Source organism: Ochotona princeps, chromosome 10, assembly GCF_030435755.1.
Source record: "Ochotona princeps isolate mOchPri1 chromosome 10, mOchPri1.hap1, whole genome shotgun sequence".
NCBI lineage: Eukaryota > Metazoa > Chordata > Mammalia > Lagomorpha > Ochotonidae > Ochotona > Ochotona princeps.
Genome location: NC_080841.1, coordinates 22,036,554 through 22,060,594, shown reverse-complemented (window position 1 = coordinate 22,060,594; position 24,041 = coordinate 22,036,554). Strand labels below are relative to the sequence as shown.

Here is a 24,041-nt window from a genome sequence, read left to right as displayed (position 1 = left end):
TGGGAATCAGAGTCTTTCTTTCCAGGGCTTGTCCCACCCACTAATTATATAAAGGCAGAGTAAATCTTGAAAATCAGCAAAATCATTTACGCAGGAAACTGACATGATTTGGAATGACAGTAATCACATACAGAGAAATGCAAGAAATCTCAAAGGAAAGTAAAATCCAGGGTAAACTTAAGAACTGCCTCAAATATAAAAACAGAGAGGGCCATCAGTATTACAGGGGAGCTTAAAATAACACAGCTTTTAAGCACAAGCAATGGCCAAACTCTGGCCGACCAATAAGCTTAGTGGCCAGCCTTAAAAATCAAACTAATCCAATAATTCAAAGAAAGATACAGTCAGACTAAAGTTATTAGGACATCTGGCCTAGCAGCTGAGATGCTGGTTAAGATACCAACGACCCATACTGAAGTTCCTTGGGGCTGATTCCTGGTCCCAGCTACCAGCCATGGAGACCCCAGGATGCAATAGGGAAGGGTTCAGATGGCTGGGTCCCTGCCACCCACATGAGAAGCCTGGGTTTCCGCTCGCAGCTCCCGCCTGATCCAACCCTACCCGTGTGGGCATCTGTGGGAAGAACACAGGACTGGGAGCAGGCACATGTGTCGCCTGCTCATGCTCTTTTTCTCCATCTCTTGAAACTACCAGAAAAAAAAAAACTAAGACATTTTAGCGCACTGAAATAGGCAAAGATTTTTTGGTTATGATGAAACAAATGCAGAAAGAGATCAATGAGGTTACATTCAACTCAAAAGCTTCCAAATAGCCAAATTGCTGCAGAGATCAGCTAGAGAGTGGGAGGAATGGAAATTGTTCATTTGACAAGGGTTAACATCCAGAACATAAAAAGATCTCAAACAATGGCAAAAAATAAATAAACCACCTAATTAAACAGCAGATAATACGTTGTTTAAAACCTAAATAGGTTTTTCTCAAAAGATGCGCAAACTTTCACAAACCCTAAAACTAAGTGTCTCATGTCACAAAGTTTATAAACATATGACTTCCAGCAACCATTAAAATCATGAATTCTCAGATCCAAAAGAGGACAAACAGCTAACTTCTACTTAAACTGTTTAGCTTATAATTTCCCTAACCCCAGACTAATTTTTTTTTAGCTCTGTGGCATGCGTTAATTTGCATGACCGCCTTTCACTGTTTCTAAAAAAAAGCCAATATTCTTCTTGCTTGACAATGCCTTTGTCCATAAGCTTAGACTCTCTGACACACAGAACAGTGTCACAGAGAGCTAACTGCTGCAGCGATTTCATCATTATCAAGATCTGCATTGCATCATGAGCAGAAGCCATGTTGATGATCTTAATCTAGTTTGTAAACTAATGAAAAATAAGCAGCCAGGACAGGCACTTGGCACAGCAGTTGTCACCTGGGAGACTTATAGCCCACATCAGAGTGCCTGGTAAGAGTCCCAACTCCTCTACTTCACTTTCAACTTCCTACTAATGTGCACCCTAGGAAACAGCAGATGATGGCTCAAGTGCTTGGTTCCCCAACACTCTTGTGGGAGACCCAGATGGAATTCTGCCTCTCTGCTTTAGCCTGGCCCGGCGCTGGCTGTTGCAGGCATTTGAGGAGTGAACCAGCAGATACACAATATCTCTCTGTCCCTCTTTCCCTCTCCATCTCTGTCACTCTACCTTGCAAATCAATAAAAATAAACATAAAGAAAAATTGATATGATTTTTAAGATGTCAATGAGAAATTGTATACATTTTTACACTAAAAACAAAATCCATATCTTAGACATCATTAGAATTTAACTGTTTTTTTTTTTTTTAGAAAATAATGAAATCAAACGTAAGCAACAATTTCTCATTTTATTTTGCTACAAACTTGGAAACAACGGTAATTGATAAGAATTAAAAGATTCCACAAAGATGACCAAACCTTGAAAAAATCTTCAAGTTGTTTACTGTTGTAAAGGGCAGAAATATTGGCAGAAAACTGGAGCAGGTCTTCGGCACACTGTCTTCTCTCTTCAATAACAGTTTTATCAAACCGTCCTAGGATTAAACGAGAATACATGAGGAAAGAATGATCAAGGCCTGGTTATATCCGGGGATTGGAAAGCCCAGCCTGGAAGGCACGCAGCAGACACACCAACTGCCCGTTTGCAGGGCTTATCAAGCAAAACTGCGAAGTCCACTCTATCTTTACTACTAGAATCAGCAACACCAACACCAGAAAACAAGGTATCTTATCAAAGAAGAGGCAGAGGTGTCAGTGATAAATCAATGCTGTATTCATAACCAGACCCCATGAGTTTAAGAAACATACCAGTTTTGAAGCTGGTGGTTTGAAACTAAAGTTGAAAAGAGAATTTTTAAGAACTCAGTTTTCCGTCGTAATTTAATACTGCAATTACTCACACAATTTTCCCTTTTCTACTCTTTGATTGAGAAAAGGGCTGAAGAGAGGAAATTATGAGAACATCTGTACTATCAGTGGGGTCAAAAACCTCAGCTTAAAGCAAAAGGCTTTTATGCTCAACTCCACATGTGAGGCTGTCAGTGTATGTGACAGCCCACTTGGGAGAAAAAAGAACACACGCACCACCAGTGGGTTCTGCTTTGTAAGGTGATCGAAAGGTGCTTTGCATAGAATTTCTAATGATACATACAATTTGAACACTGCTAAGACATTTTGAAATATCATTCTGAATTACTCTTAGATTAGATTACCGGTTGGCATGTCACATGTCATGTATCATACTGATGGTAAGAAAGGTTTTAAAAATGCAAAATCAAAAGTGTAACATCATCACACACTTAGATATTTTAAGTGGTTTTGCAAAATGTTAACAGAAAATTGAATAGAGACTCTGGTTATATAATCCAAAGTAAAATCTTAACACTAATGCACTAAATACGCTCCACCCAACGTGTCTCATACTTATAGCAAAGCATCTATTTCATGATAAAGAAGGTTTGGGAGTTAGACACAGGTTCAAATATTAGCTCTATCATTCAGTAGCTGTAAAATCTCAGGAATAGTATTTGTTCATTTGTGAAATGGAAAATTGGATGAATTACTGAAGGCTACTACTTCCACGCCAGGCCTATCGTAATGTACTTAACAGATTATCACAAAATTTAAAAAAACAGATTATCACAATGTCTTTGATTCTTCAAGTGCTATCATTGAAACGAGCCTACAGAGCACCCTGACAAGTCCTGTTGACTGTGACAGTGAATAATGAAAACGTGGAAAAAAACATTCTTAAAGAAAGAACTGCCCTGGGGCCAGCACAATGTCAGAGCCCGAGAATCCTGCGCTTGCAACAGGACCACCCCACATCGGTGTCAGTTCAAATCCTAGATGTCTCTAAGAGACTCAAGCTTTTTTTTTTATTATTTTAATTTTTTTTTTTTAGCATCTTCAAAGACCCAAGGCCACTAAAGGGTAGCAGCAGACAAGTGGCAGTGACAAGGATTCCTAATATCTAGTATGTTGCTATTTATTTACTATGGTACTGGCTCCCTGCTCATGGCCTGGGAAAGCAGCAGAGGAATGCTTCAAGTCCTTGGGCCCCTGCACCCACAAGGGACACCCAGAGGAGGTTCCTGGCTCCTGGCCTTGAATTAACTCAGTTTGGGATGTTGTAGCCATTTGGGGGAAAGATGGGTAAACCAGCAGATGGAACTCTCTCTTCTTCTCTCTGTAAAATTTGCATTTCAAATCAAAACTTTTTCACAGAGGAGGGAGGTCTGGGGGTGGGGGCCGGGGCCCACCCACCCACCACCATTGGGCGGGGGATGGGATTGGGGAGGGGCACAACCTTGGGCCTGGGGGTTGAAACTTCCAGCAGCCTGCAGGCTGCTGGTGGGTGCCAGGCCGTGGCGTTTCCATGCTCGGATCCCTGACTCCAGTCACCGCATATACATGGTAAGCTGTTCCTGGAGAGCCAGCGTGCCATTTGGCACCAGGCTCCGCCTGCTGGACGCCCATCTGGGAACTCTGGGGTTTTGGTTCTTTGAATCACTGCTTAGGTAGCTCCAGGTTGAACCCACTGTGCTTCTGGGATATGAATTAATCCTAAATATTCCCAATGACAGAGTAACTTTTCCTCCAAAGAACTTGTAATCACTGAACAATGCTGACCACCGAGCACCAGTCCATGCAAAACCTAAGACTCGGGGCTTGTCTAGCAGGGGCATACCCTATTACCTGACATGATGGTGGATCAGGAGACAGGTCACATTAGGCAGGGTCACAACATTAACCAGCACGCCAGAGAACCATATCCGGGGGTAGATTCTGTGGGGGGTGTGTGGGCCAAACCCTGTGGAAATTCTAGCCACACTGGTTAGTTCAAGAGTTGCGGTGGTGATGGACTAAGCTAGGTGTGACCAAGGAGCCTGCCATCACTCACCAGTAAAGGAACCGACAACAGTTTGGACTGGTCAAGGCAGCAGCACCTGAATGTGCATCCTGAATAGGGTGTAGGGTGGGCCGGGCTGCAACATTCACCAGCTCATACAAGGCCAAATGGAAGGTCAGACTGGGCCGGGCACTGGCCTAAAACCCAATGGCATGTATGAGAACTGGGTCTGGGAGTAGATCAAGTGGAGGAACTTGGGAAACTCCCCTGGCGAGTCATAGCTTCCGCTGGTGAACATATTGTCCAGACCTAGGGGTCTGACAAGCTGGGCAAAGTAGCTCCAATAGCTGGCCAATGTGTAAATTGTTAATGGAACGGGGCATACCAGGCAGGACTGAGCAAACCTTAGTCCATAAGTAAAATTAGAAACCAGGATGGAGCACAGGTCATGCCGAACTAGGCTCTTGCACCTACTGGTCTGCGTGAGCCAGGGACACTAAGCCACAGTGTCTAAGGCAGAGGTTGGGACAGGTGAGGGGCTGTGCCAAGCTGAGTCAGAGCAACCACTGGCAAGCATGCGATTTATGGCTGGGAACAGGCCCGGCTGGGGAGCTGAGGGGACACCCTAACTGGGTTGAGGTTCCCACCAAGGGGCACGTGGGCTGGAATGGGGGCTGCGTTCTGATCAGGATATGGTTGTAGTCTTCCTTGGCACAGGTGTGGACTGGGACTGGATGTACCAAGCTGGGCCAGACTCCACTTCTGGTGTTCTAGAGCACCAGAATAGATGTGGGATGAAGTAGGCTAGGTCTCAACCCCAACTGAGCCATGTGTAAGCTTTATGTGGGTATGGATAAGCTGTGGCTGGGCTGAAATATCCAACAGCAAGAACCAGATTGGGTTAAAGGCCAGTTAGGAAAAGCCACTGTTCCTGCTAGGACAGGAGGTGAACTGAGTAGGGCTGGCTCATGGAGCCCCGGCATGCGCAAAATCTGGCATTGGGAGAGGTTCTGATGGAGGAGCCTGGGCAACTCCTCCAGCAGGACACAGACCCTGCAGGTAAGCGTAAGAAGCATGATAGGAAACAGCCCAGACCAGGCCATGGAAAGTTTTCCACTGGCATTCATTTGGCATGGGTCAGGGACAGACCAGGCTGAATCAGTTCACGTCATCCACTGGCAAATCCGAGCACCAGAACAGAGAGTGGGTCAAGCCAGGTCAGGTTGCGACAAAAACCAGTGCACATTACGGAAAGCCAAGGTAAGGTTACCTGTACCAGATGTGACCACAGCACCCAACAGCACACGTGAGAACCAGAAAGGGAGGGGGCGGATCCAGTAGGGGGAGTATGGGGGGGGCTCCCTTGCTGGACAGCTACTCCCACTGGAGAGCACGAGCTGGGATGGGGACAGACCAGACTAGGCAGAGCTATAACACCTGTGGGCCTCATGTGGCATAGATCAGGAAAAAGACAGGCTGGGCTGATTGTTCCTACTGGTACAAACTACAATTAGAGTGGGTGAGGACTGTTTGGGCTTAGCCATAGCATCAGCTGGCAGAAGCTGGCACTGGGGGCTAATTCTGTCAAGTCAAACCACAGAACCATCTGGAGAGTGCATAATCTGGGAGTGGGAGTGGCCTGGGAGGGAAATAGTGGGCTCCTCCCTCTTGGGTTACCACTCCAACGGGAGGGCATGAAAACTATGACAGGGGCTGGGGTGGCTAGACAGAGAGGCACCAAACAACATCCATGAGGGCTGGATAGTTGAGCTGGTTAGATGGAACTAGGCTTTAATGCCCATTGACATGTATGAGAGCCGAATGGGATGTGGGACTGATAGGACTAGTCTGCTACACATACTGGTAAACCAGGGTAGGGGGTGGGCCTGGTGGGGGTTATTGTGGGTCGCACCGACTAGGCTGCAGCTCACACTGGTTTATGTGAAGGCCAAGTGTGTGCTGGGCAGAACCAGGCTGGACCACAGCGCCCATTGTTTCCATTGGAAGACGGGGCTGGAAATAGAACCAACCGAGCAATTGCAACCACCAGATGATTGGGGCAATGGACTGTGCCAGGCCCTGTACTGGCTGGTACATACAGGAATCTGGTCTGGGAACACCTCAGACAAAGTTTCTTTGGGGATCCCCCCAATCAAACTGCCGGACTCAGAACCCTAACCACAAAAAGACAGAGGATAAAACAAGTCAGTCAACCACCTCAGTTATATGTTGGCTGTGAAAAGCTGGGCAAAAGGAGACTCTATGATGGACTATGTCAATCAGTTGGATTCTTCAACGACCTCATCGTGTTTGGAGTGGCGAGATTGGCAGTGATTCATAACTGGAGAACTATCAAAACCACTTGAGCAAGAATCTCGGAGAATGCCCCACATCCGGGACCTGGGGTGGGTGGGAGACTGGGTGGGGCTTCTCCCTTAAAATCCCCTTTTACCGGGCCCGGCGACGTGGCCTAGCAGCTAAAGTCCTCACCTTGAAAGCCCTGGGATCCCATATGGGCGTCAGTTCTAATCCTGGCAGCTCCACTTCCCATCGGAAGTGGCCTGGGAAAGCAGCCGAGGACGGCCCAATGCCTTGGGATCCTGCACCCGCGTGGGAGACCCGGAAGAGGTTCCTGGTCCCAGCTTCGGATCGGTGTGCACCGGCTCGTTGCGGCTCACTTGGGGAGTGAATCATCAGATGGAAGATCTTCCCCTCTGTCTCTCCTCCTCTCTGTATATCTGACTTTGTAATAAAATAAATAAATCTTAAAAAAAAAAATCCCCCTTTACCTCAGATATATGAAGGAAACAATATGGAAATAATAGTCTTACCCATTTTCCTGTAAAAAAAAAAACCAAAACTTTTTAAAAATAAATACATAAATCTTATAAAAACTATATCCACCTTTAAAAAAATAAATTTAAAAGAAGATTTATATTTAGTTCTTTAAAAGGCAGAGTACCTTCCCAAGTACTTTAGCAAGAGATTGGAAGTAGAACAGCCAAGTATCAACCTGGCACTGATTCAGGATGCCAGTGCTACAAGCAGCACAGTACCAGCCCCAGTACAGAAAAAACCTACCACTGCCATCCCCCTTGCACTCAAGTGTGGACGTGGACTAAGTTCAGGTCCTAACACATAAGCAAAGCTGTCAGCTGTTAAATGATACCCTAAAAAAATACCTTATTTACATCTAAAGTAGATACATACAAATCTGGGGGTTTTAATCTTAGCCTCTCACCTCATTTCCCCATTAAGCTAGACTAAAATGCTTGAGCATGCAAGAAGTTAAAAGCTTTTATGCATCTATGTATTTCTATTCCACTAAACATGGGCAAAGAGAAATGACTTAAAATATTGTTTCAGACTGGAGAAGAATCAAAACTAAAGGCTCAGACATTAAAAGATTACATTGAATACAATTATCAGAACAAATGTGAAAGAACATGCTCACTTTGTTCCTAAGACATTGAGATATAAAATCAAAAGCCTGCATCAGGAGCATAAACAAAGAGCAGATTAATTTTAATGCAACAAATGTTGGTCCTAACACACATAACAAAGCCATCTAATTTTAAAATTTAAAATAAAGTCACAAGATTCAATAATCATGCTAATGTTACACAATAACACACTTCTGGCTATTCTCTGTAATAAAATCACAATTTTACTTCAAAGGTGGCAACAACATAAGAAATCAGGAACAAGTGTTTCTCTTGTTTCTAACCTAGATTTCTATTCACACTGTCTACCAACACTTATTTGCCTGTGACTAGAGTAGGAAAAATACAGGCAGAGGCAGTAAATGGAAAACAAACTTACTTGAGACTGTATTGCATGCATATAATGTATATAATCCACTACCACAACTCCCATCACCCAATCACCCAATCACCCAATCACGGTGCTGTGGCAGGGCAAGGAGTATTCTAATTAGGCTGGTGAGGAGTAATCTAACTAGACTGTTTGATCCCTGGGGGGCAGTGGGAGGGAATCACTCTCCCTGGCTTATAAACTGCCTTTTCACATTGTCTCTATTTTCTGTTACTATTTACAAGAATTTATTTTATAACTTTTTTAAAAATACAAATGACATTGACCAAATATTAGCTACCTGAAACAAACTTATCCTTGACAAGTAAGAAACCTGCCAGAAAGTTTAATGTTGATGATTCTGAAACATTCCAAAAACTAACAGAGTGAGAAGAGGGGCCAAGATTCTCAGATGTTAATATTGTCTCAGGAATAGCACCAGACACAGACCTCTAAGTGAAATGTGGAGGAATGACTGATCCTCCCCAGTGGGGAGAACACACAGCCCTGGGAGCGTTGGGGCCTTTTACCAACAGCATGTTAGCAGTGACTACCAGGATTCGAGCTTATGTGCACCCTTCTGGGAAAAGGTTCCAGAAAGTCAGGCTTTCGTCTAGAGTGGGTACTGCTGGGAATTAGAGATCATTCCAAGATGCTATCAAATCCATCTAAATTTCATGGTTTTTAATAAACATTACAAGGTGAGAAGAACTAAGCAATGCTAAAGCTATGATTTCTGAAAAAAAAAAGAGTAGAATCTCATTTTTTGTGGCTTAAATAACATTCATGCTTCTAAATAGGCTCAGACATAATTACAAGGAGATCTTTTTTCTGTCTGGACCCCAGGAAACAAAGTATGTCTAAAGTTTGTGTTCTGAAACTTTGTGTTTAACAGGAGAAAAACAGACCATCTGTGACTGCCAGGCAAACTCCAGGGAAAATCAAGGCTGAACTAACAGACTGTGTGCAGCTAGATCTCAGCTGTCAGGAACTGCTTGCCTCTTCCTCAAAGGAAATCACAGTTTCTTGATTAATGTAAGAAAAACAAAAATGAGCTAGTCGCAAGAAAACAACCAGATCCAGATTGTGAAACCTTCAACAAACCAACTCTTCTGTAATCTTAAAAATGTCAGTGTCATGAACAAAAATATTCCAGATTAAACAAATGCATGACTTCAGACCTCTTGAAGAAGCTTAAACAGACATTTTTAGCACTACTGGAGAAATTTTAATATGGACTGCCTGTCTCATCACATGATTATATCAATGCCAAATTTGAAGGGCTCAGAAGCCAGCACTAATGCAATGCAACCGGTAAAGGCGTTGTCTGAAACAAGAGTTCTGCTAAAGGCCAAGGAAAAACAGCAAAAGATGGCCCAAGTACTTGGGCACCTGCCACCAAGTGCGAGAGCTGAAAGAAGCTCCTGGTTTCAGCCTGGCTCAGCTTCAGCTTTACAGCCATCAGGGGAGTTGAACCAGCAGTGGGAAGATTAATTGATCTTTCTCTCTCTTCCTCTGTGTATGTCTGTCTCCCTCTCTCTCTCTCTCTCTGGGTAACTCTTCGAAATATGCACATTTTTATAAATAACTAGATAAAATTTGAAGGGTATAATATGGTATTGTAAGCTCAGGGGAAATAGAGGAAGCACAGGTGAAATGTTATAATATCTGCTACTTGGTGGGCTTGGCAGCGTGGCCTAGTGGCTAAGGTCCTCGCCTTGATCCCATATGGCCGCTGGTTCTAATCCCGGCAGCTCCACTTCCTCTCTGTCTCTCCTCCTCTCAGTATATCTGACTTTGTAATAAAAAAAATAAAATAAATCTTTAAAAAAAAAAAAAATATCTGCTACTTGGGCCCAGCACAATGGCTAAATGGCTAAATCCTCACCTTGCAAAGCACCAGGATCCCACATGAGTGCCCAATCACGAACAAACTGTTCCACTTCCCACGCAGCTCCCTGCTTATGGCCTGGGAAAGCAGTGCAGGATGATCCAAAGCCTTGGGACCATAGTATAATCACATGGGAGACCTGGAACAAGCTCCTGGGTTCAGATCGGCTCATCTCTGGCCATTACATCCATTTGGGGAAGCAGTCAGTGAATGGAAGCTTTTCCTGTCTGTCTCTCCTTTTCTCTATAAATCTGCATTTCCAATAAAAATAAATAAATCTTTTTTTAAAAAAAAAATCTGCTACAGTTTAGGCAAAAGTGACACAGACAAATACAGAGAGTGTGGCAAAACATGAATTACCCATGAACTAACATGCTTTCTCTGTACATTTCAAAATTTTCCAAAAAAAAAAAAAAAAACTGGAGAAAAATGAGTTGAGTGCAGTGTTGATGAGAAACAAACAGAATGAGAGACAACTACCTCAGCCTAAAAGAAATTTGGAGAACTTCCTACAAGAAGAGACATCTAAAATGTGAAAGGCAAGCCAGGAACTCACAGAGGAGCACTGAAGAACTGAAGGAGGAGCCACTGAACACACTGAGCTGGAACACTGGGAAACTAATCAAACCACAAACTCCAGTATCTGTTGATCTGCGTGAGGCACTGACCACAGCGATGGTCCTCAGAACAGAAGGTGCTCCCAGACTTCATCAGTAAGAAAACCAAACCCAGATGCTAACCTGAGTAAGCTCATTTACTCCTAAAGAGTGGACAGAAGATGTAGGTCTAAATGTTCTAGCCTCTATCTCACTTGAACAATCACTGCTCTGACTGCCAGCAGTCAACAGTCAACAGCCTATGATGCTAAGAGTTTATAAACCCCCAAATGCTTTTTAGGGGGACAGAACAGACTAAAGGCTCCAAGAGGACTGTTTCTATTCTTATTGACTTTTTCCCCTAAGAAAACACAGAAGTCCTCCTTCATTCTGTGTCAAGAGATAACTCTACATTTTTATAAGATGACTTCAAAAACTTCATGGAAAAATGAAATTAAAAGACAAGTTTATTTTCATCTCCCTAAAAATTCTGAAATCCACGTGCTGTTTGTTCACCAGAAACATTTCCCATCAAATTGTTTATTAATATCATTTGTTGACTTGTGGCTACAACCCTTTGCACAGAAAGCATGCTAAGTTGCTGTCTGCAATGCCAGCATCCCATAGGAATGCTGGTTAGAGTCCCGCTGCTCCACTTAAGATCCAGCTCCCTGTTAACGCACCTGTGAGAGTGGCAGAAGACGGCCCAAGGCCTTGGGACCCTGCACCTTTTGTGGAGATTCAGATGAAGCTCCTAGCTCCTGGCTTTGACCTGACCCAACACCGGCTGTTTTGGCCCTATGGAGCCAAAGATGGAAAGCTTCTCCCTGCATGTCTCACCCTCTCTCTGTAATTCTGTCTTTGAAATAAGTAAATCTTAATTTAATACATCAATATGGCACACAAACATGGATTTACATAAGAAATAGCAAATAAATGCTGTAAAAATAATTAATGATAGTTCAAATAAAAATTAATAACAAAGATGTTCATTTCATTCAGAAAATGAAAACTTAAGATGCAAAGAAAGAAAAGTGAAATAAAGTATCATCTTACATCCAAAACTCAAAATCCTTGTTAATTATTCACTATATCTCAAGTGCAGTCATCACATTGCAAGAAAACACAGGTGTTGGAAGACTTTTCTAATCACAGCTAGAAACCCAAAATTAAAGAGCAAGGGGCACTAATCAAGTACATGTACTTTCAGGAAGTTTGTGAGAAAGAAATTAAAGATGAGTTCACTACGGGACAAGAAAATTTTGAGGGGCTGGCACTGTGGTACAGCACGTTAAATTGCCATTTGCCGTGCCAGCAACTGATATCCGACACTCTACGTCTACTCAGCTTCCTGCCAACACACCCGGAAGGCAGTTGAGAGGGGTCGAAGCACCTGGGCCCCTGCCACTCAGGCAGATGACTCAGAGCTCCTGGCTCCCGGCTTCAGTCTGGTTGTCGCAGACATTTGAAGGGGAGGGGTGAACCAGAGGATGGGAAATCAATCTGTCTCTCTCTGTCACTCTATCTTCCAAATAAATTTTAAAAGTCTATAAACCAAAATTTTTAAATTCATTGCATAGCTTTTTCATCATATGCATTTTCCATAAACTTCCAAAGATCCTTAGCAGCATGAATTTCAATGGCTTTTTCGGACAAATAAACTTATTTTTTAATCTATTTCCACTAACCTTTTAAAGACTTCTTGTGTAACTTATAAAAATTAATCACATAAGAATGTTTAGAAAAACATGTAATTATAAAATATGTACATGCACATGTATATATAAATATGCATATCCACATATATATGCAGAAGTATACATGAATGGAAGTACAAATAAATGGGCATATCATACATATGTACATATACATGTGCATAAGTACATTCCTAACTATTTTTTTTTAAGATTTATTTATTTTTATTGCAAAGTCAGATACACAGAGAGGAGGAAGACAGAGAGGAAGATCTTCGGTCTGATGATTCACTCCCCAAGTGAGCACAATAGCCACAGCTGAACCAATTCGAAGCCACAAGCCAGGAACTTCCTTCCGGGTCTCCCACGTGCGGGTGCAGGGTCCCAAGGCTTTGGGCCGTCCTTGACTGCTTTCCCAGGCCACAAGCAGGGAGCTGGATGGGAAGTGGGGTCACAGAGACTGAAACCAACACCTATATAGGATCCCGGTCTGTGCAAGGCGAGGACTTTAGCTGCTAGGCTACCATGCCAGGCCCTGTTGTTTTCTTAAGTTTGCTTGAGATCTGACTCACCCCTTATTCTTTGCGTCTTCAAATTAGAGTGAGAGAGAAAGCAGGAGAGAGAGATCTTCCATAAGCTGTTTTTCTCCTCCCTGAAGCTTTGCTTCTTACAGTAAAAGACAAACAGGGAAAGAGAGAGATCTCCTATGAGCTAGTTCATCCCCCGCCCTTTGGTCTTTTTTTTTTCCGTCAGGTTCATTTATCACACTTCTTAAAAAAAATGAGGATCATGGATGAGACAAGCAGAAGTGAACTATCTAAGAAAACATCAACGCAAAACGAGACCCCTAAAGAAAGCAAAAAAGTCAAAGAAAAACTTCCAGCAGACTGAGAGGGGTCTGTAAAGGAGGGGCCCACTCCTAACTAACTACTGAGGGAATGTAGTTCCAGAACTCTCTGGAACAGGCAAAGTTCAGACAGAAAATGGAATCCACACAGCAACTTAAACAAGGAAAATCTTTTAAAAAAAATTAAAAAAGAATTATCAACAATCTACAAAAGATTAACTCGCAAAAGAAAATTTAGAAGAATGCTAAAGACTGTCTGGGTTGATGCAAAGAACCAGAAAGTATTAGAAAGAGCTGCCTCATCCTGGAGGCTAGAATTCAGACCTCACTCGAGACAGTGGCTGCAGCCCACTGAATGAGCAGGGTTAACAGAGCTGTACCAGCCACAGCTGCGCCACAGTAGGGGAGCCAAAACTGGAGGGCAAGGGACCATGAGCCAGAGACAGCGAGCAGTGCCAAAAGCCCCAGGCTAAAAGGCCAAAAGCCACAGCAGAAATCCACATCAAAATTTGCCAGACCAACAGCATTTGGTCTTAAACACACTCCACTGGCAGCCTGGAGCAAGCTAGAACAGAACACAGCAGGCGCCTCTATCCTACAGCGCCCCTCCAACACCCTCCACTGACCAAGCTCACCCTGGCCAGGTGGAAAAGGAGGCCCAGCAAGCCAAGGACTTTCAGGTCAAAGTGATACTCTGATGACTAACACAGTCTCGAACACCATACCCAACAGTAAAAATCAAGGCTTCTTGAAAAAGTGGAAGCTTATGGGCCCAGCGCAGTAGCCTAGCAACTGAAATCCTTGCATTGAACACACCAGGATCTCATATGGGTACCAGTTCTAATCCCAGTGGCTCCGCTTCCCATCCAACTCCCTGCCTGTGGCCTGGGGAAGCAGTCAAGAATGGCCCAAAGCCTTGGGACCCTGCACCCGCACATGGGAGACCAGGAAGAAGCTCCTGGCTCGTGGCTTCGAATTGCTTCAGATCAGCTCAGCTCCAGCCACTGCAGCCACTTGGGGAGTGAATCATCAGACAGAAGATCTTCCTCTCTGTCTCTCCTCCTCTCTGCATATCTGACTCTGCAATAAAAATAAATAAATATTTTTTAGAGTGGAAGCTTATTGGACTGCAGCAAAAAAAAATTCAAGATGAGTGCTAATTATGCCACAAAACAGCAAGTATTAAAATAAAGAAAAATATGGTGGCACCAAATGACCTGGACATAGAAAGCCAGCTTAAAAGCACTTATATGGATCAAAAATAAAATAATTTGAGCATTGAAACAAGTACATTTATAGACTTTATATTGTTAGGAAAAAAATAGGAGTAGGTGTCTGAATCAGCAAGAAACAGATGACTATATCCAACACGCAACACATACACACACAGATACATGGATAGACACTGGGTGCTCGGTACACGAACTAGGATGAGCAGCCCATCATACAGTACTTGGGTTTAATATCTGGCTCTAATTCCTCATTCCAGTTTCCTGCTAATGCAGACTCTGAGAGGCAGTGGTAATGGCTCAGTACCTGGGTTTCTGCCACCCATGTGGGATCCATGGATTGAGTTCTTGGCTCCCTATCCAGTCCTGGACATGAGACATCAGGAGGTGGGGGGATATGGGGAGAGAGGCAAACAAGCAAATAAGAATTCCATCTACTGTGTACCTGCTCACTCTGTGTGTATGTGCGTATCTTGAATAAAGAAATATTTTTTAAAAGATGTAAAGTTAGGGGCTGACACTGTGGTATGGTAGATTGAGCCTCAACCTGCAGTGCCAGAATCCTATATGAGCACCAGTCATAAAGTCCCAGTTGCTTCACTTCTGATCCAGCTCCCTTGTTACATGCTTGGGAACGCAATGGAAGATGGCCCATGTGGGAGATCCAGAAGAGGCTCCTGGTTCCCTGGTTTCATACTGGCACAGCTTCAGCCCTTGCAACCATTTCAGGAGTTGACCAATGGAAAGCAGATCTCTCTCTCTCTCTCTCTCTCTCTCTCTGTAAATCTGCCTTTCAAACAAAAATAAGTCTTTCCAAAAAAAGTTAAAGGGAAAAAGGACAGCAACAGTCAATCTGGAAGGGGTGTTGGAATCATCAGTGAATGTGAATTCTTACTAGCTGTAAAAAAAAGGCGGGAGGGAAAACATGAATATACAGTGTGGTAGTCTGAAAAATGACTATTGCCATCCCACAAAGATAACAGCTCCTAATCCCTGGAACCTGGAAATGTCATCTTACTTAGAAAAAGTCTTTGCAGACAGATCTTAGAACAGGACAATCACTGTGCACAACCCAGAAAGGCACTAAGCGCAATTATGCGTCTGCTTATAAGACAGGCAGGAGATTTCACAGAAAGGTTAGTATCAAAATGGCATACACAGAGGTTTAAAGAGAAGGGCCTGCAAGACTAAAACAACGCTGCCAAAAGCCAAGAGGCAGAGAACAGACTCTTTTCTCTCAAGTCTTCTCTCAAATCAGCCCTGCAGACACCTTGAAGTCCAGTTCAGCTCTGGCCTCCAGAATTGTGAAAACAAATTCCTCTTGTTTTAAGTCACCAAGTTTGTGGTCATTCTCTATTGCAGCTGCAAGATACTAACACACAGTGGAAAACTGGCCAATATCTTGACCAGGGAACACAAATTTCTGTCACTCCTGAGAGGCCGGTGGACACCACAAGCCTTCAGATATGCCATTTTGAGAAGGACATCTAGGTAGTGCCAGCCCAGAGAAGCTAAAATGAACATCATTCTTCTAAAGATGGCTCTGAGGAGGAGACAGAGAGGAGAATGCACTCTTCCTTATGCATAAATGTCAAAGTGGGCCAGACAACAGGCCTAGCAGCTAAGATGCTAGTTAAGATAGAAGCTGTGGACGCAAACGGCAGAAATGTATACTATGAAAAAACAACGCAGGGATTTCACACTTTTGGCACCGTAATAACCATGTCACTTCATTTCATTTTCCACTAACTTTATAAGGTATCCTAGTAACTCCTTCAGAACAATTCTTACTGATCTATGAAACCAGAGAAAATTTAACTACTATTGATACATTCAGCACACAATTGCAACAGTGGGACAGACATGGATAACTGCTGTTGACATTCCTGTACAACAAAGCGAGTAGAAGCCAGGACATGCATTGGAAGCTCTTAAGTGTCAGAGCCTGGGCATAAGGCTACAACTCTCTGGCTCTCTCTTCTGGGTTACTAGTGCCTGCTCCCGTCTGTCAGTCACATACCCTGAGCAAAGACAGCAGCATGTGTAGCTGTGTTGGTTTTTCAGTTCACTTTCTACCAATACAATTGGTAGAAAGACTACAAAATGCCTCTTCATTTTTCACTACTTTTGTGCCTATGAGTCCAAGGCGCAATCTTTCTGCTTCTCTCAGCTTGGGTCTCCTGGGATATTTCTTTGGATTTGCTCCATGACACCATACTCATGCCTACAAATTTCTTCACGACAGTAAGACCTCTTCTACCCTCGGCTTTGCTCTGTAAGATCTTGTTTGAAAGCACCTGTGAAGTACAACTTTAATCTCTTTAGAGAGCATTCAGCCTCACCGAATCTTTCTGAGGTCTTAAAAAGATGTTAAGGGTTTATCTTCAGACTATGTTTCCGTTCAAGGCCGTCAATTTGATCTTGATCAGAGTTTGTTTATATATACATGTATGTATGCTTGTATGTGTGTGAGTATTTGAAAGGCAGAGCAACAGAGAGAGTGGGAGAGACACAGAAAGAGAAAAAGAGAGAACTTTCATCCACTGATTCACTCCCCAAAAACAATCACGTGGCCAAGGTACAGGTCAGGTCAAAGTCAGCAACCGGGAACTCCACTTGCTTCTCCTAGGTGGGTGGCAGGGACCCAAGCTCCAGGGCCATCCTCCACTGCCTTCTGGGGAGAAGGATGCTGGACTGGAAGCAGAACATCTGGGACTTGAACTAGAACTCATATGTGGGATGTTGGCATACTAGGCAGCAGCTTCACCTACTGCACCACAGTGCCAGTCCCAAAGGTCATGTCTTAAGTCTGGTAGTGTCGGTTATCTGGAAAGATTGAGCATTTTCAAGACAAATCCTAGATTATTTCTTTAAATATCCCTTCCTCTAGTTTCTCTCCTATTACTTAGTAAGCAGAAGAAATAATACCATAATTAATTAAGCCATCAGGTTGGAACTCTTAGCTAGTATATCCAGTTCACTCGGATAGCACAATAAATTTTTTTAACTTCCTTCTTTCCACTTAACAATATGCATTGTTGTTGAACCTTCTCTAAGTAAGAATCTTTCTTACTGTGATATCCAGTAACATTTACCCAACTTCCTTGCCAATTCTCATTTGGGATGTTACAAAGCTTCCAATCATTTCATTTTTTTTTTTTTTAGATTGATTTATTTGGAGTGGAACACCACACCAGTAGAAGCTGCACCAGTGGTAGGTCTGAAGACTCAGGCACATGTTTGGTTCCCAGGCAGGTGAGTAGGGTCCCAGGCCAACACGCTGCCCTGGCAGAAGACTGGGCTCAGGAACCCCGCTCACTTGTGGGCATAGGGGCTATGGATTGCTCAGGGAAGGGGATATGCAGATGTCATGGGAGGGAGGGACCACTGAGGGAATACTTTACAGGTAAGGAATGACTTCTGGGGGACTTCCACCCACCAGACCACAACATGCCCAGGTGCATATGGCAGACAAGACGACCACTCATTTGGGCCTGCAGAAGATGGCAAATGCCATGTCAGAAGATGGAGAACAGAATGGATTGGACAACTCTCCTGGCTGAGTTTGGCAACAAATGTCTGGGCAAATGGATGCACTACCGAGGACTCTGTCAGCCAATGGATCTTGGAAGGATTTTCTCAACCTTGGAGCAACAAAACCAACACCATCTCAGAACTATCAAGACTACTAGAGCAACACTCAGAATATTCTTTCTCCACATCGGGGTTCCTAAGATGGCATCAAGTGGACACACCACCATCCCCGGGTTCTGATGTAGTGTGGCAGACGGGAGTGGTCTCCTCTTCCTCCATCTCTTTCTCCCTCCCTCCCTCCCTCCTCAACCCCACAACCTAGACATAGAAGAAAAGGAAACTTAAAAGTATTTGTCCTACTCACCTTCCCCCTTTAACCCTTGCCCCTTCCCATTCTAACCAGAGTACCTCATGGATGTGCATCCTTGTCATCTACATTAATATCAAAATTTTTTAAATTAAAACAATAGGACAATAAATTTTTTAAAGATTTATTTTTATTTGAAAGGCCAATTTAGAAAGAAGCAAAGATAGAGAAAATGTTTTCCTACCTCTGGCTCACTCCCCAAATGGCAACAACGGCCATAGCTGATCTGAAGCCAGGAGCCAGGAATTTCTTCTGTATCTCCCACATGAGTACAGGTCCAAATACTGGAGCCATCTTACACAGCTTTCCCAGGCCATTAGCAGGGAGCTAAATTGGAAGTGAAGCAGCCAGGACACAAACTGGTACTACATAGCATGCTGGCACCACAGGATGGTGGTAATTCTTATTAAACCACCATGCTAGCCCTATATTACTCAGTTCTTCAAGGTCCTAAGGCATTTACTAATATTCTTTTCAAGGCCTATAGCTTGTTCCAAAAGTTTCTTTCCATTTCCTGGATTTGGACGTGAAAGCACTCCATTTCCAGATAACCAAATCTGTTAGCCAGTTATTATGCAACGAATTACTCTCATGCCAGAGAGTAGCCTACAACAAATACTAACTCACACACTCCCTGAGGAGGTGCTCTAGCTCACAGTCTCCCATACCTACTGCTCACATATCCTGTCAGAACCTGGGTTTAAATTCTCACTCCACTCCCAAGTCCAGCTTCCTGCTAATACCCATCCTGTGAGGCAGCAGACAGTGGCTCAAGGAATTGGGTTTACACCACCCATGCAGGACACCAAAACTGATTCTAGGTTTCAGTCTGGCCCAGCCTTTGCTATTGCAAGCAGGCAGCATGAACCAGCCATTTGAAGATCTCCTTTTCATCTTTCTGTCTCTCCACTTTTCAAATAAATAAATACATAAATAAATAATACTCTAGGGGCTGGCATGGTGGTAAAGCAGCACAGTGGCAAACAAGCGAGTCCTCTGCCTGTAGGTAGGCAATCCACATGGGTATCAGTTCATGTCCCAGTTACTCTACTTCTGATCCAGCTCTCTGCTTATGGCCTAGGAAATCAGAAGAGGATGGCCCAAGACCTTGGGCCCTTCTCCAACGTGGAAGACCCGGTGGAAGTTCCTAGATCCTGGGTTCGATTCGGCTCAGCGCCAGCCACTGTGACCATTTTGGGAATGAACCCCAATTGGGAAGACGGCTCTCTCTCTGTCTCTCCTCCTCTCTGTAAACTAAAAAAAAAAAAAAAAAAAAAAAAAAAAAGAAAAAGAAAGAAAGAAAGAAAAAGATTTTTATTGGAAAGGCAGATTTACTGAGAGGAGACAAAGATAAAGGTCTTCCATCCACTGGTTCACTCTCAAAATGGCAACAATGGCTGGAGCTGAGCCAATCTGAAACCAGGAGCCAGGAGTTTTTTCTGGGTCGCCAAAGCAGACACACGGTCCCATGGTTTTAGGCCATCTTCTATGCTTTCCAAGGCTATAAGCAGGGAGCTGGATGGGAAGTGGAAAAGCCAGGACACAAACCGGTGCCTAAGTGGAATCCTGACACTTGCAAGAAGAGGATTAGCCAATTGAACTATTGTAACAGACCCATAAATCTGCCTTTTAAATAAAAATAAATCTTTAAAAAAATAAACATGCTTCATTTCTGGCTCAAAAGTCTTTCTAAAATCTATGAACACTTTGAAGACCTCTCATACACACCATACTAGTAAAGCACAATGTAAACTATTAACCGTATAGCTGTGTTTACTCCTGAGCAGCTGTTGTGATTATTTTTCTATGCTTTTTCCCATATTTTCCACTATCTTTTCTAGATTAAATGTATAAATAAATGCTATCAAACACATATGTTTTGCATTTGGCCAGCCTCAGAAACACCAGCAATCTAACAATTAGCACTTGATCAACAACTGTATCAAGAACATAAAGAAACAACTTCAAGTGCTTGCTAAATGATATAAATCTTATTAGGTAATATTTACTTACTTCACAGTGAAGCTACTTTGTCAAGAGTTCAATATACACACACAATTAGCTAATCATCACCTTTTTAAAATCACAATTTCAAAATAATCACTTACCAAACACTATTCCTTTTGCAAATGGAGGAAATAACTCCGAATGTCGAAACAAGTTTTTATGAATTTGCCACAGCTCTTTATGCAGTTTCTTAAAATCACTGTATCTCTTCCAAACAATTATCTGAAAAGAAAAAAAAAAGATTAAGCATACATATCATAAAAAACTATCCTGACTCAAATAATCTTCATTAACGTATACAAAACTGTCAAAAGCAAACAGTATAACAAATAGAGACGATTGTCTAGATTTAACTAATAAAAATTTGCTGTAAAAATATTAAGCAGCAAATATTTTCTGTTAGGGGTTTTTAAGCCTCTTAACAAGTACAGTTTTACTATCCATACTAGAAAACTATTCAGTGCGGTACAAAACAGATACGTGTTACATAAAACACCAGTCACTTAATAACTAACTGCTGAGTGCCTGGAAATGAGCCAGATGTGAAAACACGTAGAGCATGCTTAAAAACACAAAATTATTAATTCAGCAAATTGTTAAACACAAAGGACATCCTCAGTATCTGCCTAAAAAGAAGATAAATTAAATAAGAAGAAATGACTATGTGACTATGTATAAAGTACTTTGCATGGATTATTACATTTCATACATCTTTTTCGCAAATCTCAATTTAAATCAGTAACGTGATCTGGAGGGACAAGGTGAATACTGATCAGATCATTGAAACTAACACACCACATAAATAAATAAATACATACAACCTAGGAGACAGTAATAATTCATTAGTACGAATTACTTCTCAACGTTATTCAGATTAAAATCAAGAACAATGCACAAAAAACAATCTGACAAATGGCCTCACTATAATTGAGTCAAATCCCTCATTCTCTGCAAACTACGGTAAGACTGAGTTTAAACATAATTCCTTGAACTACTAGGGCCTTCGCTTCTAAAAAAAAATCTAATCATCAAGTCTAATAAACTCTAGGCTTATTTATATACAACATAGTATAACGAGCAAATAACAGCCCAAGCAGGTAGTTTAAGGTTTTAAGAGACTTACCCCCCAAAAAATACTCTATTCTGCATATATACTGAAACTCTCTCAAACTCTGTTATGCTACCAAACATTCTACCGTTAGGGTATTTGCTTTTGTTTTTTGTCTTCCATGCAGTTATTATCTCAGGAGGCTAGACGGACTATAATACGTAATAATTTAAACAAACTACCTCTTCCTTATGCTTCACTGTTACTATTCATTTGCTCAACCATAAAAATCATTTCCAAAACTAGTACTCTCATGGCCCTCTTTTGTGCTAATCACTGTACTGCCACAACTGACACCACAGAAGAAGACAGTGTCCTTTCGCTTAAAGAGCTAGTTAGGGTAAGCATATGAAATGCATCACAACACAACTGGATAAATACTGAGCGAGGCAGCCCAACAGTGTTACAGGAGAAGCTAAACCACTCTTGGGTATCAGACGTCACAGACAAGCGTTAGCAAAGAGACCTGAGGGAAGACATAATCAGATGGGCAAAAATAACTCACGAGGGAAATGGGGATGATGTTTCTTAAAGGAGAGAAAGATGACTCTTACATTTTACTAGAACCTTGGGTTTTGCCACTGAATAAATCAGGTTGCCATTCTTTATAATGAAGAACACAAAAAGAACAGCAGCTTTGAGGCAAGAAAAAAAGTTCAATTTGAGAGAGAGCATTGTGGTACCCTAGATTAAGCCACCACCTGCAATGGCAGCATCCCATTTGAACACTGGTCCCTGGCTGCTCCACTTCTGATATGGCTCCCTGCTAAAGTGCCTGGAAAAGTAACAGCAGGTGGTCCAAATGCTTGAGTTCCTGCAACCCAAACAGAAGACCTGCATAGACTTCCATGTTTCTGGCTCCAACTTAACCCAACCCCAGTTACTGCAGTCATCTGGAGAGTAAGCAAGCATATGGAACAGCAAGTGAGCAATCAATAAATAAATCTGTTTCCCACTCTCCCCCATATGTGTGCATATGTATATTCATAAATCTGCCTTATAGGGCCCGGCGGCGTGGCCTAGCAGCTAAACTCCTCACCATGAACGTGCCGGGATCCCATATGGGCACCAGTTCTAATCCCGGCAGCTCCACTTCCCATCCAGCTCTCTGCTTGTGGCCTGGGAAAGCAGTTGAGGATGGCCCAAAGCCTTGGGTTCCTGCACCCACATGGGAGACCTGGAGGAGGTTCCAGGTTCCTGGCTTCGGATCAGCTCAGCACCAGCCATTGCGCTCATTTGGGGAGTGAATCACCGGACGGAAGATCTTCCTCTCTGTCTCTCCTCCTCTATATATATCCGCCTTTCCAATAAAAATAATAAATCTTTAAAAAAATTTTTTTAAAAATCTGCCTTATAAACAATATTTTATGAAAGTTCAATTTTAAAATTATTCTATTGGGAGCCTGGCGGCATGACCTAGCGGCTAAAAGTCCTCGCCTTGAACGCCCTGGGATCCCATCTGGGTGCCGGTTCTAATCCCGGCAGCTCCACTTCCCATCCAGCTCCCTGCTTGTGGCCTGGGAAAGCAGTTGAGGACGGCCCTAGGCTTTGGGACCCTGCACCCATGTGGGAAACCTGGAAGAAGTTCCTGGCTCCTGGCTCCAGATTGGCACAGTACCGGCCGTTGTGCTCACTTGGGGAGTGAATCATCGGACGGAAGATCTTTCTCACTGTCTCTCTGCCTCTCTGTATATCTGACTTTGCAATAAAAATAAATAAATCTTTTTTAAAAAAAGAAACTATTCTATTTAGGTGCTTGTGAGACATATCATAGGATGTGTTCAACAGGATAGGTGGTTTGGGAATGTAAGAGCAAGAACTGAGCAGGATCTGGAAGTTTGGGAAGCCTAGCAGATGGATGCCATCACTCAGTAAAGGTTTCTCAATATGTGTCACTAGATGAAGACTAACACGGGAATGACAAGGACCTCTAAGAGACAGAATGACCAGGCAGAAGAAGGAGGAAAAAAAAACAGTGGCAAAGTGCTGAGAAGCCTGGCTGGGCTGAGAGATGGGCCACTAAAATGGAAATCAATAAGACAAATGCTGAGAGCAAAACTCCAGTGGTTTCCAAAAAAGTGGCAGCTCCTGCACAGTAGCCTAGTGGCTAAAAGTCCTTTTATGCACCCGGATTCTATATGGGCACCAGTTTTTGTCCTGACTGCTCCACTTCCCTTCCAGCTCACTGTCTGTGTCCTGAAAAAGCAGTAGAGGATGGGCCAAAGACTTGGGACCCTGTACCTATGTGAGACACCTGGAGGAGGCTCCTGGCATCAGATCAGCTCAGCAACAGCCATCGTAGCCATCTGGAGAGTGAACCAATGAATGGAAGATCTTTCCATCTCTTCTTTGCTTTGTAAATCTGCCTTTCCAAGAAAAAAATAAATCTTTTTTAAAAAAAATTATATAATTCTACAGTGCACCTAAATAACACACTCTCAAAGGCGTGCTTCTAGGTAATGATATCCAGAAAGTGTATTTGAACTTTTTTTTTAAACTTGCAAAAAATATTTGTTTCAGTCTTACAGGGACCACATACTGATCCTGCATTTGGCTGGACTAACAGGACACCAACGGTCCTCAACAGACCATGTGAAACCTGACTAC

At 42.9% G+C, this 24,041-nt stretch overlaps 1 protein-coding gene across 8 annotated transcripts in view; it reads right to left on the bottom strand.

The window, feature by feature from the left end:
* RPS6KC1 (ribosomal protein S6 kinase C1) overlaps positions 1 to 24,041 on the bottom strand; it is a 159,764-nt gene that overhangs the window by 115,848 nt on the left and 19,875 nt on the right. For all 8 annotated transcript variants that reach the window (XM_058669177.1, XM_058669174.1, XM_058669173.1 and 5 more), the window contains exons 3-4: positions 20,428 to 20,548; positions 1,915 to 2,030 (exon numbers count right to left, since the gene is read on the bottom strand). Coding sequence is in view for 7 of the 8 variants with exons in the window: in XM_058669174.1 (XP_058525157.1) it covers positions 1,915 to 2,030; positions 20,428 to 20,548 (237 nt within the window). In the remaining variant the exon portion in view is untranslated. The remainder of the gene's footprint in view (positions 1 to 1,914; positions 2,031 to 20,427; positions 20,549 to 24,041) is intronic.